General features: G+C 45.1%; 1 protein-coding gene across 3 annotated transcripts in view; it reads left to right on the forward strand.

The window, feature by feature from the left end:
• Window positions 1-12,788, forward strand: part of SHPRH (SNF2 histone linker PHD RING helicase) — a 94,513-nt gene that overhangs the window by 43,375 nt on the left and 38,350 nt on the right. For all 3 annotated transcript variants that reach the window (XM_032973351.2, XM_032973352.2, XM_032973350.2), the window contains exons 23-26: window positions 380-442; window positions 2,882-3,107; window positions 10,255-10,398; window positions 11,243-11,344. In XM_032973351.2, the coding sequence (XP_032829242.2) occupies window positions 380-442; window positions 2,882-3,107; window positions 10,255-10,398; window positions 11,243-11,344 (535 nt within the window). The remainder of the gene's footprint in view (window positions 1-379; window positions 443-2,881; window positions 3,108-10,254; window positions 10,399-11,242; window positions 11,345-12,788) is intronic.

A 12,788-nucleotide genomic window follows, 5' to 3' on the forward strand; every position in this document is an offset into this window, starting at 1 on the left:
TTGTTAGTCGTCGGATGGGAGGCCACGAAGCAAAGTACGCGGTGTCTAACTGCTGCTCGTGGTCGGTGGCTCATCTCTTCACTCTCACTGGATGTGTCAGCGTAGACAGGTTCATTCGTATTGTGGTCCGCGTGATTTAAATCTGATGTTGATCAAGTCGCCGCCTCCGCGCGGCCGTGTCAAATTTCCACTACGAAGCTCAGCCCGTGCGCGTGCGGGCGCGTGTGTCTGCCCTTTTAAAAGTGCAGCTGAAATATCACTTCCACGGGCACGCATTCATGAAACTTGTGAAGAATGTTATTCCAAGCTGTTGGCTCATAACCACGTGTGCCGTTTTTTTGGTGTCTTTTGTGGGTTTTTCTTTTTTTTTCTTCTAAAGGTGCCCTTTCTGCAAGGCGGATGAGCTGTTCACAGAATACGAATCCAAGCTGTTCCTGCAGAAGTAAGTTGTTATGCCGTCGCCCACAAGCTTTCCCCAGTGCAGACCAGTCAAGCCCAGGTTAATGGTACAATGAGAAAAGATCTGTCTCCTGGCCTTGTGCGCATATTACTTTCCATTAAAATATTTTTTTTAAAACACGCTCTTCCTCTAGCGGCGAGGCAAACGATTCTAACTTTCACGAAAAAAGCCCCGGCAGAGTAACATTTTAACAAATGCCCATGTCTATGTGTGGATTTCTTTAGAGCTTGGATGCCTGATTAATTGTTTATGTAATCCACTACCGATTATCATTGCGATGACCCGACGAATCCGATAATAGCGTGAAAATAATTGGAAAAAACCTATCACCTCTGTGCTTGATGACATCATCGACATCATCAGCCTCATCACTTGTAAGGGTGTAGGCCTTCATTTTTAAAGAGACCCAAGTAATCGACCATAAAAAAGTAATGGATTGTAATTTTGAGTTTATTAACCAACCTGATCAAAAGATCGTTCCAGCTGTAGATTGCATACTATGCCTTCACTGGTGTGCTGTATTATCATTGGCTGGCGTGCACCACGTGAACACTAAACTAAAACTAAACCTATTATTTACTTTGTCAGGTAAGGCCCACTGAGCTATCCGGCTCTTTTTCAGAAGAGACCTGGCCACAAATGATAGTTCAACGAAGTGGCTTATCACGTGAAATAAACCACACATGGGAATCGAGCCTTTTGACATTGTGTAATGCAATGCAATATCGATAGATCGAATGATATTGATTCCAAAGCTAATGGTGCATCCATAATATAGGTTTTTTTGCTTTTGAATCACCTGTGTGATCATTGTTTCTTGACTCTTATGCATCACATATAGACAGATTCCCCTTGTCATTCAACCACTCGAGGCCACTAGGTTCACCACAATGTTCATTAAATAATTAATGATTGAATCAAGCTGTGTCCCTGAATCAAAAAAATTAATTGGATCACCAGTTGGCCAAAATTGCTCATCCTCATTTTTCTTTATCCTTTACCTACTACATCCAGACGCGATCTCAGTGGCCAACGGAAACAAACGTGATAAAATCAAAGCTACCTCTGTTTCCCTAAAGAGCATCACCTAACAGTGGTGGGGAAGTGCCCTTGTGTTTGTCTTAAAAGGAGAGCAGTGAAATAAGCATGCTGATGCAGTAGGCACCGTGTTCCCGGGCACACTTGTACAAACACAAACTCCACGCTTAAAATGTGCGGCATCGCCTCTCCTGCCTCCAGTAGGCACGCCCCCACATGCACCGACAACTTTCAATTGACCCTTTCTACTTCATGCCTTGAACTCGGTAAAAACAAAAATCATTCTACCCATTTTTACTCATTTATCTCCTTTCGTGGTATTTATAAGGTGAATTTAACTATTTTAATTTAACCCAGGGTAATGCCCACTGAGCTATATAGCTCTTTTTCAGCAGCGACATGGCCTGCAAATGATAGCAAATCAAAGTGAATTATCGAGTGGAAATGTATAGCAACCAAATACTCTCACACACGTTTCTTACAAAACGTACATTAAATCACTTTCAACGTCATCGTCAGCAGCCATGATGATTCCACTGCTGGTTGAAGGCCTCCCCAAGCAATTGCCATCTCTCGTGGTCTTGTCATTCATCGAGCACCTGTACACGAGCTAATCTGATCGCTCCATCTGCACCTTGGAAGTCCTGCCGGCACATTCCCTCCATTGGCTTCCTCCCAGTGCTGACCAAACAAGCCCCCACCAACAACAACTAATTGCCACATGCGGTTTGTTAACACTTTCAAACAAAGAGTGAAATTATTTCTCTGACATTAGCTCTCTCCGTCTCTCTGTCTCTAATGTTGGGGCGGGGGGAAGAGAGATGGAGGTGCATCACGATTACTTTCGTAACGATATTCCAACATGAACGAAACTCTCGCGTATATTGGCTTTAAGAATAAAACATGAAAGTGAGAGTTTTATTTTATATTTTATTTTATTATGTTTTATATTTATTATTTTATTATTTCCTTTCGTCATGACTTTACCAAAAGAACCAAGAAGATGAATCCCTGCAGTCACGAAAGCTTTAAATCGAAATATATTGGCGTTGTTTTTCGGTACTTTACCTGTTGAAATCTGACCACAGCGATCAAGAGATCCCCCAAAACTAGCCGATAATAAACTAACGATAATTAATACAACGTTTTGGCCAGGGCGGTAATGTCCCACCCCCTCCCCATGATGTCGTTACGCACGACCCGTCGTGCGTCTCATCGTCGCCTCCGAAGTGATCATGATCGTCACCAAACCATTACCGCCAACGTTAAAACATACATTTTTTTAATGCATCGCGTGATCCCAAGCGTACGCGTGATCGTTCCCTGACCTCGCGTTTTCCCCCCCTCTCCCTATTTTCGCCTGCCATCTTTGACGGGCGGCAGCGCCAAGGGTCAGGCGGCCGTGTGGGAGGAGCTGATCAGCGAGGAGGGCGGCTCCGTGGAGAACCTGCGCCCGGCGACAGGCCGCGGCCTGTGGGCCCTCAGCGAGACGGAGCGCGCCCTGCGGGCCCTCCTGGCCTTCGCTCGCGCAACCCGCCACCCCGCGGCCGTGCTCGAGGAGGGCGGCTACGCTATGGATCTCTTCGACGCCTGGAAGAAGGAGTACAAGGTGCGACAGAGGGGGTCTCCCACAGGCGTGGGGTCACCAAGCCACACGGAGTAATGTAATGTAAGAGGGTGGGTTAAGGTGCAGCCCAGTAATTGGCTGCTCAGATCACGGCTGGAGGAAGGGATTCCGTTATTCGCTCTGGAAAGCCCCTTCCAGAAGGTATTTTGGCTCGCTCATCTTCGGTGCTGGCTGTACTTCTTGGAAGAAGAGGTGGGAGTAGCCACATGCTAACCCACCACACGCAACCTGCCGATCAACTAACTGAAGGTGTACCCATATTCTTCGTTCTTTCGGTAAAGTCACGTAGAAGGGAAACAATAAAATAATAAAAATATAAAACAATTAAATTATCACGACGTTTCGACTGCAACACAAGCAATCATCATCAGGTGTGAAAATCACAACAAGAAAATTTGAAAAAAGTGGCGTTTTTTTAACGTTAGCACCACGGATAGTGATTTGACAGTTTATTCAGATGGACGAGTCCATCTATGTTCGGAAAAGAGGAGGGGGGAGACGAAAAATAATGGATGCGGTCTGAAAGCCACCTTAAGCGTGATCAATCAATTAAGACCCGAAATGGTTTATCAAATCCTTCCAATGATTGCTAAGCCAGAATCCATCTTCTCATTTGAAATTGTCTCTGTGTTTGTATATGTGGATAGCCTCATGAACGAATCTCTCATGGTAGCCAGATGGCTTTCAAAGAACTCGTCCATCTGAACAAACTGTCAAATCACTAGCCGTGGTGCTAACGTTAAAAAAGCGCCACTTTTTTCAAATTTTCTTGTTGTGGTTTTCACACCTGATGATGATGATTGCTTGTGTTGCAGTCGAAATGTCGTGAGAATTTAATTGTTTCATATTTTTATTATGTTATTGTTTCCCTTCTATGTGACTTTACCGAAAGAACCAAGAATATGAATCCCTGCAGTCACGAAAGCTTTAAATCAAAAATTGAAGGTGTACCCGTTTATAGGTAGACAAAGGTCAGCGGGCATTTTCATTTTAATCCCTGCATCATTACTTAACTACTCGAATGTAATGCTCTTAATTTAACGCAAGCAATTCGTTCAAACCATGTTGTCTTATAAACGTACTTTCTGTTCTCCACGAAGTCACTTCGAGCCCCTAGAGCTTGTCTGGTTCCTTGTCGTGATCAAAGGGCCTGTAACATCGCACTTAACAAGTGGTCAATTAACTTGGGTCCAGGTTTGTCGCGGCACGAGAGAGTGCAGTGTTTAACGCGTCCACCAGAGGGAATGTCCGATCCTCCTCTTAGTCGGGGCGTTGAGATTAAACGTGTGTTTGGATTATTTGGCTGCTTTAAATTTCCACATGATGAGCCACTTCATTGAGCTATTATTTGTGGCCAGGTCGCTTATGAAAAAGGGCTATATAACTCAGTGGGCCTTACCTGGTAAAATAAAATATAGTTGATTTATTTAGTTTTAGTGATTTGCTTTCCTTTCCTATACTTTGCACTCCTATCTTGTTTTTTTATTGTAGTTGTAACGTTCTGACCCGCCCCCTGCTGGACATCTGTAAAAAAAAGAGCTTCATAGCTCATCGGATTTCTCCAGGATAAAATAAATAGTCTGAGCGTGTGAATCTTAGTGCAGCTATCTCCCAGATGCAGTCTTGGCACGGTCCCAAGGTCTAGGTTTTTATTCGTAGCCTATCGTCAGGTGGCGTGGCTTGTTTAATTACCTACAATGAGAGTGGTCTTGAGCACAGTTAAATATTTTTCATTTTATTTATTCTCACTTGTCCGCTTGTGTTGTCTCTCCCGTATTGTTTTTCCACATTGTGTTTGGTCTGTAATCACTTCCTTACCGGAGTAAAAATCCTCTAAAAAACGCCGCTTTGTTCCGGCACCCTGAGATCTACTGCATGGGAGGCGCTTGCTAAATAATCAATGATGATGATGAATTGCGTTTGGGTGGTAAAGATACAGACCCCCATCCTGGTGAGGGGGGGGGGGGGTGGCCCATGAGGAATCGCAGTTGGGAAAGCAGGTGCAGTGCTTCTCGCCTCTACAAATAAGCATAATAAAGTAGTAATTTATACTCTGCATAGTGGGGGGGGGGGGGGGAAATCAATGGTCTCTCACATTGTTAAAATAAATTGTTAAAATATTGTATTGTTGAAGCCATCATTATTGCTGCTGCGGTAGTGACTAGTGTAGCGTCACGTTTGATTAAGGAAGCAATTAAAATTTTAATCGGACTGTTACACAAAGTAACGAGTTAACCCTCGAGTCGCTGTTCACAAGCGTTTAGCTTGATGGTCTTACGCGATCTGGTGTCGAGATTTGATTCAGTAATCGATTTTTTAATTTAATTTCCCATCTCACATATTTATTCCCGTCTAATTTTTTCTTCTTCACATTTGTATTGTTTGCTTATTGCACTGTTAACACATATACGTGACATCGGCATAGCGCACGTGTGTGATTTGCATGCATTTACGCACGACCGACACTCGCACTTACGATTCTATGCTTGTAATAATTAATCTATTTGAATGAACCGATCAATGATGGATGGATTGGTTACAAGCTCCAGCCATTCAGTCGCACTTTGCACAATCATTCTGACCGGTGTGTGCCAGCCGTCGCCGCTCTCGGTGGCTGATCGAGGCTTGACCTTCAAGGTCAGCCTTTTTGTTGCGTATGGAAATGCCAATTCTCTCGGCAAACCATCACTTTGTTTCGAGGATCGCCCTGCGTCACCGGAGCACAGGGCAGTAAAATACCTGCTGCCACGACGGGGATGGCGGGGGTGGGGGGTTAATAGTCAGCCATCCGAAGATACGTCAGAGCGTGGAATTGTTATTTTCCTCTCCGATTGGCGGATAAGGGGAAAATGCAACTGGGATTATCTTTGCCGACAACCATTTGTCATTGCCTTCTTGCGGCACTTTCCATTTAATTCTAACATACACGAGTGTACAAATGTTATGCACATCTACCGATGAAGTGTACAAAATTCACAGGTATAAATGGTACGTACGTACATTGACTTGAATACGTGTACTTGTGTGTCAGTAAGACCAGAGGCTCTGTTCAACACTGACTCAATAGAGCCAAGTACTCAGGGTATGTACAGTGAGGGAAAAAAGTATTTGATCCCCTGATGATTTTGTATGTTTGCCCACTGACAAAGAAATGATCAGTCTATAATTATAATGGTAGGTTTATTTGAATAGTGAGAGACAGAATAACAACAACAAAATCCAGAAAAACGCATGTCAAAAATGTTTTACGTTGATTTGCATTTTAATGAGGGAAATAAGTATTTGACCCCCTCTCAGTCAGAAAGATTTCTGGCTCCCAGGTGTCTTTTATACAGGTAACGAACTGAGATTATGAGCACACTCTTAAAGGGAGTGCTGCTAATCTCAGCTTGTTACTTGTATAAAAGACACCTGTCCACAGACGCAATCAATCAATCAGATTCCAAACTCTCCACCATGGCCAAGACCAAAGAGCTCTCCAAGGATGTCAGGGACAAGATTGTAGACCTACACAAGGCTGGAATGGGCTACAAGACCATTGCCAAGCAGCTTGGTGAGAAGGTGACAACAGTTGGTGCGATTATTCGCAAATGGAAGAAACACAAAAGAACTGTCAATCTCCCTCGGCCTGGGGCTCCATGCAAGATCTCACCTCGTGGAGTTGCAATGATCATGAGAACGGTGAGGAATCAGCCCAGAACTACACGGGAGGATCTTGTCAATGATCTCAAGGCAGCTGGGACCATAGTCACCAAGAAAACAATTGGTAACACACTACGCCGTGAAAGACTGAAATCCTGCAGCGCCCGCAAGGTCCCCCTACTCAAGAAAGCACATATACATGCCCGTCTGAAGTTTGCCAATGAACATCTGAATGATTCAGAGGACAACTGGGTAAAAGTGTTGTGGTCAGATGAGACCAAAATGGAGCTCTTTGGCATCAACTCAACTCGCCGTGTTTGGAGGAGGAGGAATGCTGCCTATGACCCCAAGAACACCATCCCCACCGTCAAACATGGAGGTGGAAACATGTTTTGGGGGTGTCCTTCTGCTAAGGGGACAGGACAACTTCACCGCATCAAAGGGACGATATGCGGGGCCATGTACTGTCAAATCTTGGGTGAGAACCTCCTTCCCTCAGCCAGGGAACTGAAAATGGGTCGTGGATGGGTATTCCAGCATGACAATGACCCAAAACACACGGCCAAGGCAACAAAGGAGTGGCTCAAGAAGAAGCACATGAAACGTCTGACGTCTGTGATTGCCAACAAGGGTTTTGCCACCAAGTACTAAGTCATGTTTTCCAGAGGGGTCAAATACTTATTTCCCTCATTAAAATGCAAATCAATTTATAACATTTTTGACATGCGTTTTTCTGGATTTTTGTTGTTGTTATTCTGTCTCTCACTGTTCAAATAAACCTACCATTAAAATTATAGACTGATAATTTCTTTGTCAGTGGGCAAACGTACAAAATCAGCAGGGGATCAAATACTTTTTTCCCTCACTGTATGTATGTATGTTGAACATCTTTCGCACTGTATGTAGCCAACCGTGCTCATCGGAGGTGCAGAAAATCAGAAGTGCGGGAAATTGGATGTATGCGGAGTTGTCCGTGTTTTGGTTGAGTCGCTGCCACCGCTTTCCGCTCGCTCCTCTGTTTGCGCAGCAGCGCGAGCGGTCGTTCATCTGTTTGTTTCTTTATCCCAGACGCGAGAGGCAGCTCTCCGGGTCTTCGAGAATAAATTCTGCTCCGACAACTACAGCAGCAGGCTAATGAAAATCGCATCTTCGCCCGGGCGTCCGCGCGATTCTGTATTGGTATCGAACAAATGACTTGTTTGAGCAGCCGCACATTAAATTATCTGCACCTCCGTAGCCGCGCAACAATCTGCGCTTGGCAGTTGGCCGAGTGGGAGCACTAAGGTGCACAGCCAAGGGCTCTGTGCCCTAAGAATAGTTAACCTGGGCAGGCTGCTACTGTTGCTGAAGCTCAAGCATACAATGCTTTTAAGCATCGCATAAAAAATAGTTTTTTCCATTTCCTTTGGAGATAGTGCCCTCTACCTTGAATGGCGGTAAGAGTGTGCAATTATATTTACGAACGGAAACATAAATAAGGCCACAAAATTCATTTGAAAAGAGGAGGTACTCTGCTTTTCAATCTTCCAATCTCATTGTTCCTTTTTTACTCGGTCTCGGAAGTTACGCAGGCCCGAGCCTGGATAGCGCTTGGATGGGTGGTGGCCATGCATGCCAGGTTGTCATTGGCAACCTCAGGGCTGTGTTACATTATGGGCAACAAGAGGGGAGTGCAGCGCAACCCACTGTTCTACTGTGCTTCTACGCTCCTCCGCCTATGCTCGCCAATATTCAGGATTCGGCAAATGGCCAGCTTGGTGAAGCATGGTCCAATGACCCCCATGACTCACATGGTGTGAGAATTTCTCATAGGGTAGTGGATTGACAAAGCGGCCATACAAGTGCACATTATTCAATTTCAAATATATTGTTTCTATTAAGTTGTAGTGAAGTGCTTTGTAATAAATTGTACGTTTAAATTGTTCTGCAGTGGCCCAGGAGAGACTCGCCAAGTCCCATAACTCTTATTCATGAGAATCCTCTAAATTGAAAACTCATTTCTTCAGAACTGCTTTTTGTGTTTAGTTTGTTGTCTTTTCCCCGCACCTCCGATTAGCACGCTTGGCTGCATTTCGGTGCGAAATAAAATTCAACGTACATTCATCCTGCTCTCTATTCGTTTTCCTGTGATACTTATTTTGAGTATTTCCAGAATGCGGTAAAGAAACCAGAATGCCTGTAGAAAATGAATGGTTACCAAGGAAATAACACCCCAACTCTGCGGCACAGTTAGGCCAATTCTGAAACCGACTTGCTGTACTGTATCATGTGGGAGCTTCGCTAACCCTGTTAGCAATCATGGTGGAGACCTGAAAGCTCGGTGTTGGGATACTGTGAGGGGGGAAGATGTGGTTGTGGTGGTGTTGTTGCCAGCCACATCGGTGTGATAACCTCTCGACATCATGTGCCTGCTGGGAGGAGATGTTTGCACTGAAGGTGACTAGTGGATGAGTGTGTGTGAATGAGAGTGAGTGGGATGTACGTGTGTGTGGGATGTGGGGAGCGGTAGTGCAGTGGTTTGCTGACGAATATTTGAACTGGTCCTACCCTAGGTCAACTCAACCTTAAATGAGCACCTCATGCGGTGTGTAAACATAAAAATTGGGGCGATAAAGTCAGCTGGGCGTGTTGCTGATGGCCACCCATCCCTTCGTGGAGGATGCCGGCCTTCATAAGTACTTTCTTACAGCACTTTTTCCAACAGTCTGTTAAAGGCTATGTGGTGGGCGGGTAGGAGCGGGGAGGCGGGGGGTCTTTGCATCTTTATGTGGGATGCTCATTGTCGGCATGATCGTCGACATCTACATGTAAACCAAGTGAGAGCCCAACGAGACCAAGAGTAAAATTTTCAAGCAAGGCCCGGGTTTGTAGAACCTAAAGTGAAGCAATGCAATTTGCTGTCCTGCCCTCTACTGCCCACCATGTGGCCCCGCCCAGCAACCTATAGCACCTGCTTCATGCATAGAGGTTACCCATCCCACCACTATCCAGGCTCAATTCTGCTTGGCTCGAGATCTGTGCTCACATTGACGTATATTCCAAGGCTTTTAAACATAGTGTCAATAAACGATAGATATGCACGGAGTGGTAACTTCTTGTTAACATCCTCATCGTGTTCTCGTTAGGACAATTATCGCGTACAAGTGAGGTATATATTTAATACATTTGGGACATGCATTTTGTACATGTAAGATGTGTTTTATGAGCATGTTAGATATATGTTGTATACACGTGGGACATGCATCGTGTGCAAGTAAGACATGCGATTCTAGATTTGAAGCTTTCGTGACTGCAAGGATCCATACTCTTTGGTTCTATTCGGTAAAGTCATGTAAAAGTATAAAACAAAAAAAATGTAAGACTTGTATTATGCGCATGTTAGACATATGTTGTATACACGTGGGACATGCATCGTGTGCACGTGAGACGTGCATATTGTGTGGGCGTGTGAGACACGGACGTTATAATGTGTGTTGGGTGTGTGTAGTTGCTGCATGAATACTGGATGATGCTGCGCAATCGTGTGTCGGCCGTGGATGAGATCGCCATGGCGACAGAAAGGTTCCAGGTGCTGCAGCCGGATGAGGATAGGCCGGATCCGGCACTCCCACACATCATCGAGCCGGGCCAGGCAAGTCTCCGTCCGTTTCCTTTGAGATCTCAAGGGCAACACCATCGCCATAATCAACATCATCAGAAACACCATCACCAAAATCATTTTTTATCATCATCTTCAACACCAGCAGCACCTCATTGCCATCATCCCCAACATCGTCACCATGATATCATTATATCCATCAGCGTCATTACCAAAACCACCAGAACATAATGTCACCATCATCAATCAGCCATCACCATTATCTTGACACACCATAATCTGTATAATCATCATCACAACCACTGTAATTATTATCACCACCTCAAGTAGCCCCATAATCATCTTCATTTATTATCAACATCACCTCCAGTACCACCACCGTCAGTATGATAAAAATTATCACCATTACCACCACCATAGCCAACGTCATCGGATTGCCATCTAATGCCTGTAATTTGTTGTCCTCATCACGGAGACTATGTTTGTTGTTGTCTTTTCTTCTAAGCCAGGGTTTCCAACACTCCGGTCCTAGTGGCCCACCATGCAACTGAACTCTGGGCCACTTATACGTGTGTAATCGGATCCATCGTGCTCAATTTAAAAAAAAATTACTTCCAATTTAAAGCGCACAGTGATAAGAGCGTTCGAAAACACCGTTGCGCAGTGCAAAATTAAACCGACTCAAAGGTTAGAATGCCGACGCGGCCGCGACTCAGAATCCCATCCTATTTTGCATAATTCGTTACGGAAGTGTGCATCAATGCAGATAGAGCCGTGGCGGGGCAGGAGAGGGAGAGAGAAAAAAACAAGAGCGAGCCACTTTCATATCGCAAGCGCATGCGCTGTCCATGATTCCCACCCCCCCCCCCCCCCACAGGTGGAGCAGCAGAGGATGAAACTTTTGAACGATAAAGCGCTCGCCGCTTCCCAGCTCCGCAAAAAACTTGGACAGATGCTGTACCTGAGCAACCTGGAGAAGGTGAGAGAGAAAGAGAGAGAGCGAGCCAGTGTCCCCTGAAGGGCATGGGGGCGTTCGTAACAATCACGTTTGGGTATGTGCACCATTCTTAAAAGTGCAAAGCTATCGCGAGGTCACTCTGTTTCAGCAATGAGTATAGTCTGCCAGTACGGGGGGTGATGTTGCCGTGTGGTTTTAGCCAATTAACCCGTTCCAGCGATGTATGTTTACGTAGTAAAATTACTTTATTGGTACCGAGCCTCCCCAGAAGACCAGGTGCGAGGGCCTGTGGCACGGTTTGGTGCCAGCTATCGTTGAGTGCAATGTCTTTAAAAACAACGGTGCTATGCCTTTAAATAATATTAACTCTGAACCGCTTGCACTTTCCGAGATTCAGCGGCGAACGGGCCACCCACCCTACCACTAGCAGATGTCTCGGAACAGGGAAAAGGTTCAGTAATTTGCAAGTAATATTTTAACTTTCGTAAATTTGGAATCTGGCCTGCATATTTAACTAGTTCACGGGATCTTTAATATCCTATGTGAAGAAGGTGGCGCGCGTATATATTGCTAATACACCCATGGTATCAACTAGTATTAATCAGGGCAGCCGCTGGATTGAAACCGTTAACCTCTGCAACAAGCGGAAAATGCTCTAACCGCTCTGCATTGCCAAAATGACATTGACACCGTGGGAGTACCCACGCATTACCCCATCACACACGGCCTGACCCCCACCCATTTACACATCTCGGTTGGACAGAGGCAGAGGGATTTTAATAAACTGCGTCAAATGACGGAATCGAACCGGCGACCTCCCAATTACAAGTCCAGTGTTGCTGACCATTGCCCCTCTCTGGAAACTCTGATATCCTCATTGGAACCTCCTTTTCCAGTAGCAAAATATGATAATTGTTATTTTACCCTTTTATCTGGCAACAAAACTGACACCTTTTTTTACAAGGAGTCATGTTTGCATTGACCACAATACCTGCGGCCGGAATGCAAACAAAAAACATAACTTTGATAATGTATGCGCCTTTTGGTGTCATCTGGTCCAACACCATGTGAGACTAGGCTCTAAGGAAAGCTGTCTCGGGTGTGGACCAATCAATTTCAAGGACAGTGCCAATACATTATCAGAGTTATGTTTTTTGTTTGAATTCTGACCGCAGGTATTGTGGTCAATGCAAACATGACTCCTTGTAAAAAAAGGTGTCAGTTTTGTTGCCAGATAAAAGGGTAAAAAAAAATGTATCAGCTCTTGTATCGTACGATACATTGTAGTATCGTAGTATCGCCGTATCGCGGTGACCCCTTGGCAGTGAAACAGTGGGCAGTACGCCCGCCATTGGCATGACCCTATAGTGGAGGCGTGTGGCACTGCTGCTCGTGAATGCCCAGTGCTGCACCGGTGTTTCTTGCTCATCAACGAGCCGTAGGCAATCGATGCATGCTGAGAAGG

The sequence above is a fragment of the Petromyzon marinus genome, chromosome 51 (assembly GCF_048934315.1).
Source record: "Petromyzon marinus isolate PM22_M1 ecotype Great Lakes invasive population chromosome 51, UKy_Petmar_22M1.pri1.0, whole genome shotgun sequence".
Lineage (NCBI taxonomy): Eukaryota > Metazoa > Chordata > Hyperoartia > Petromyzontiformes > Petromyzontidae > Petromyzon > Petromyzon marinus.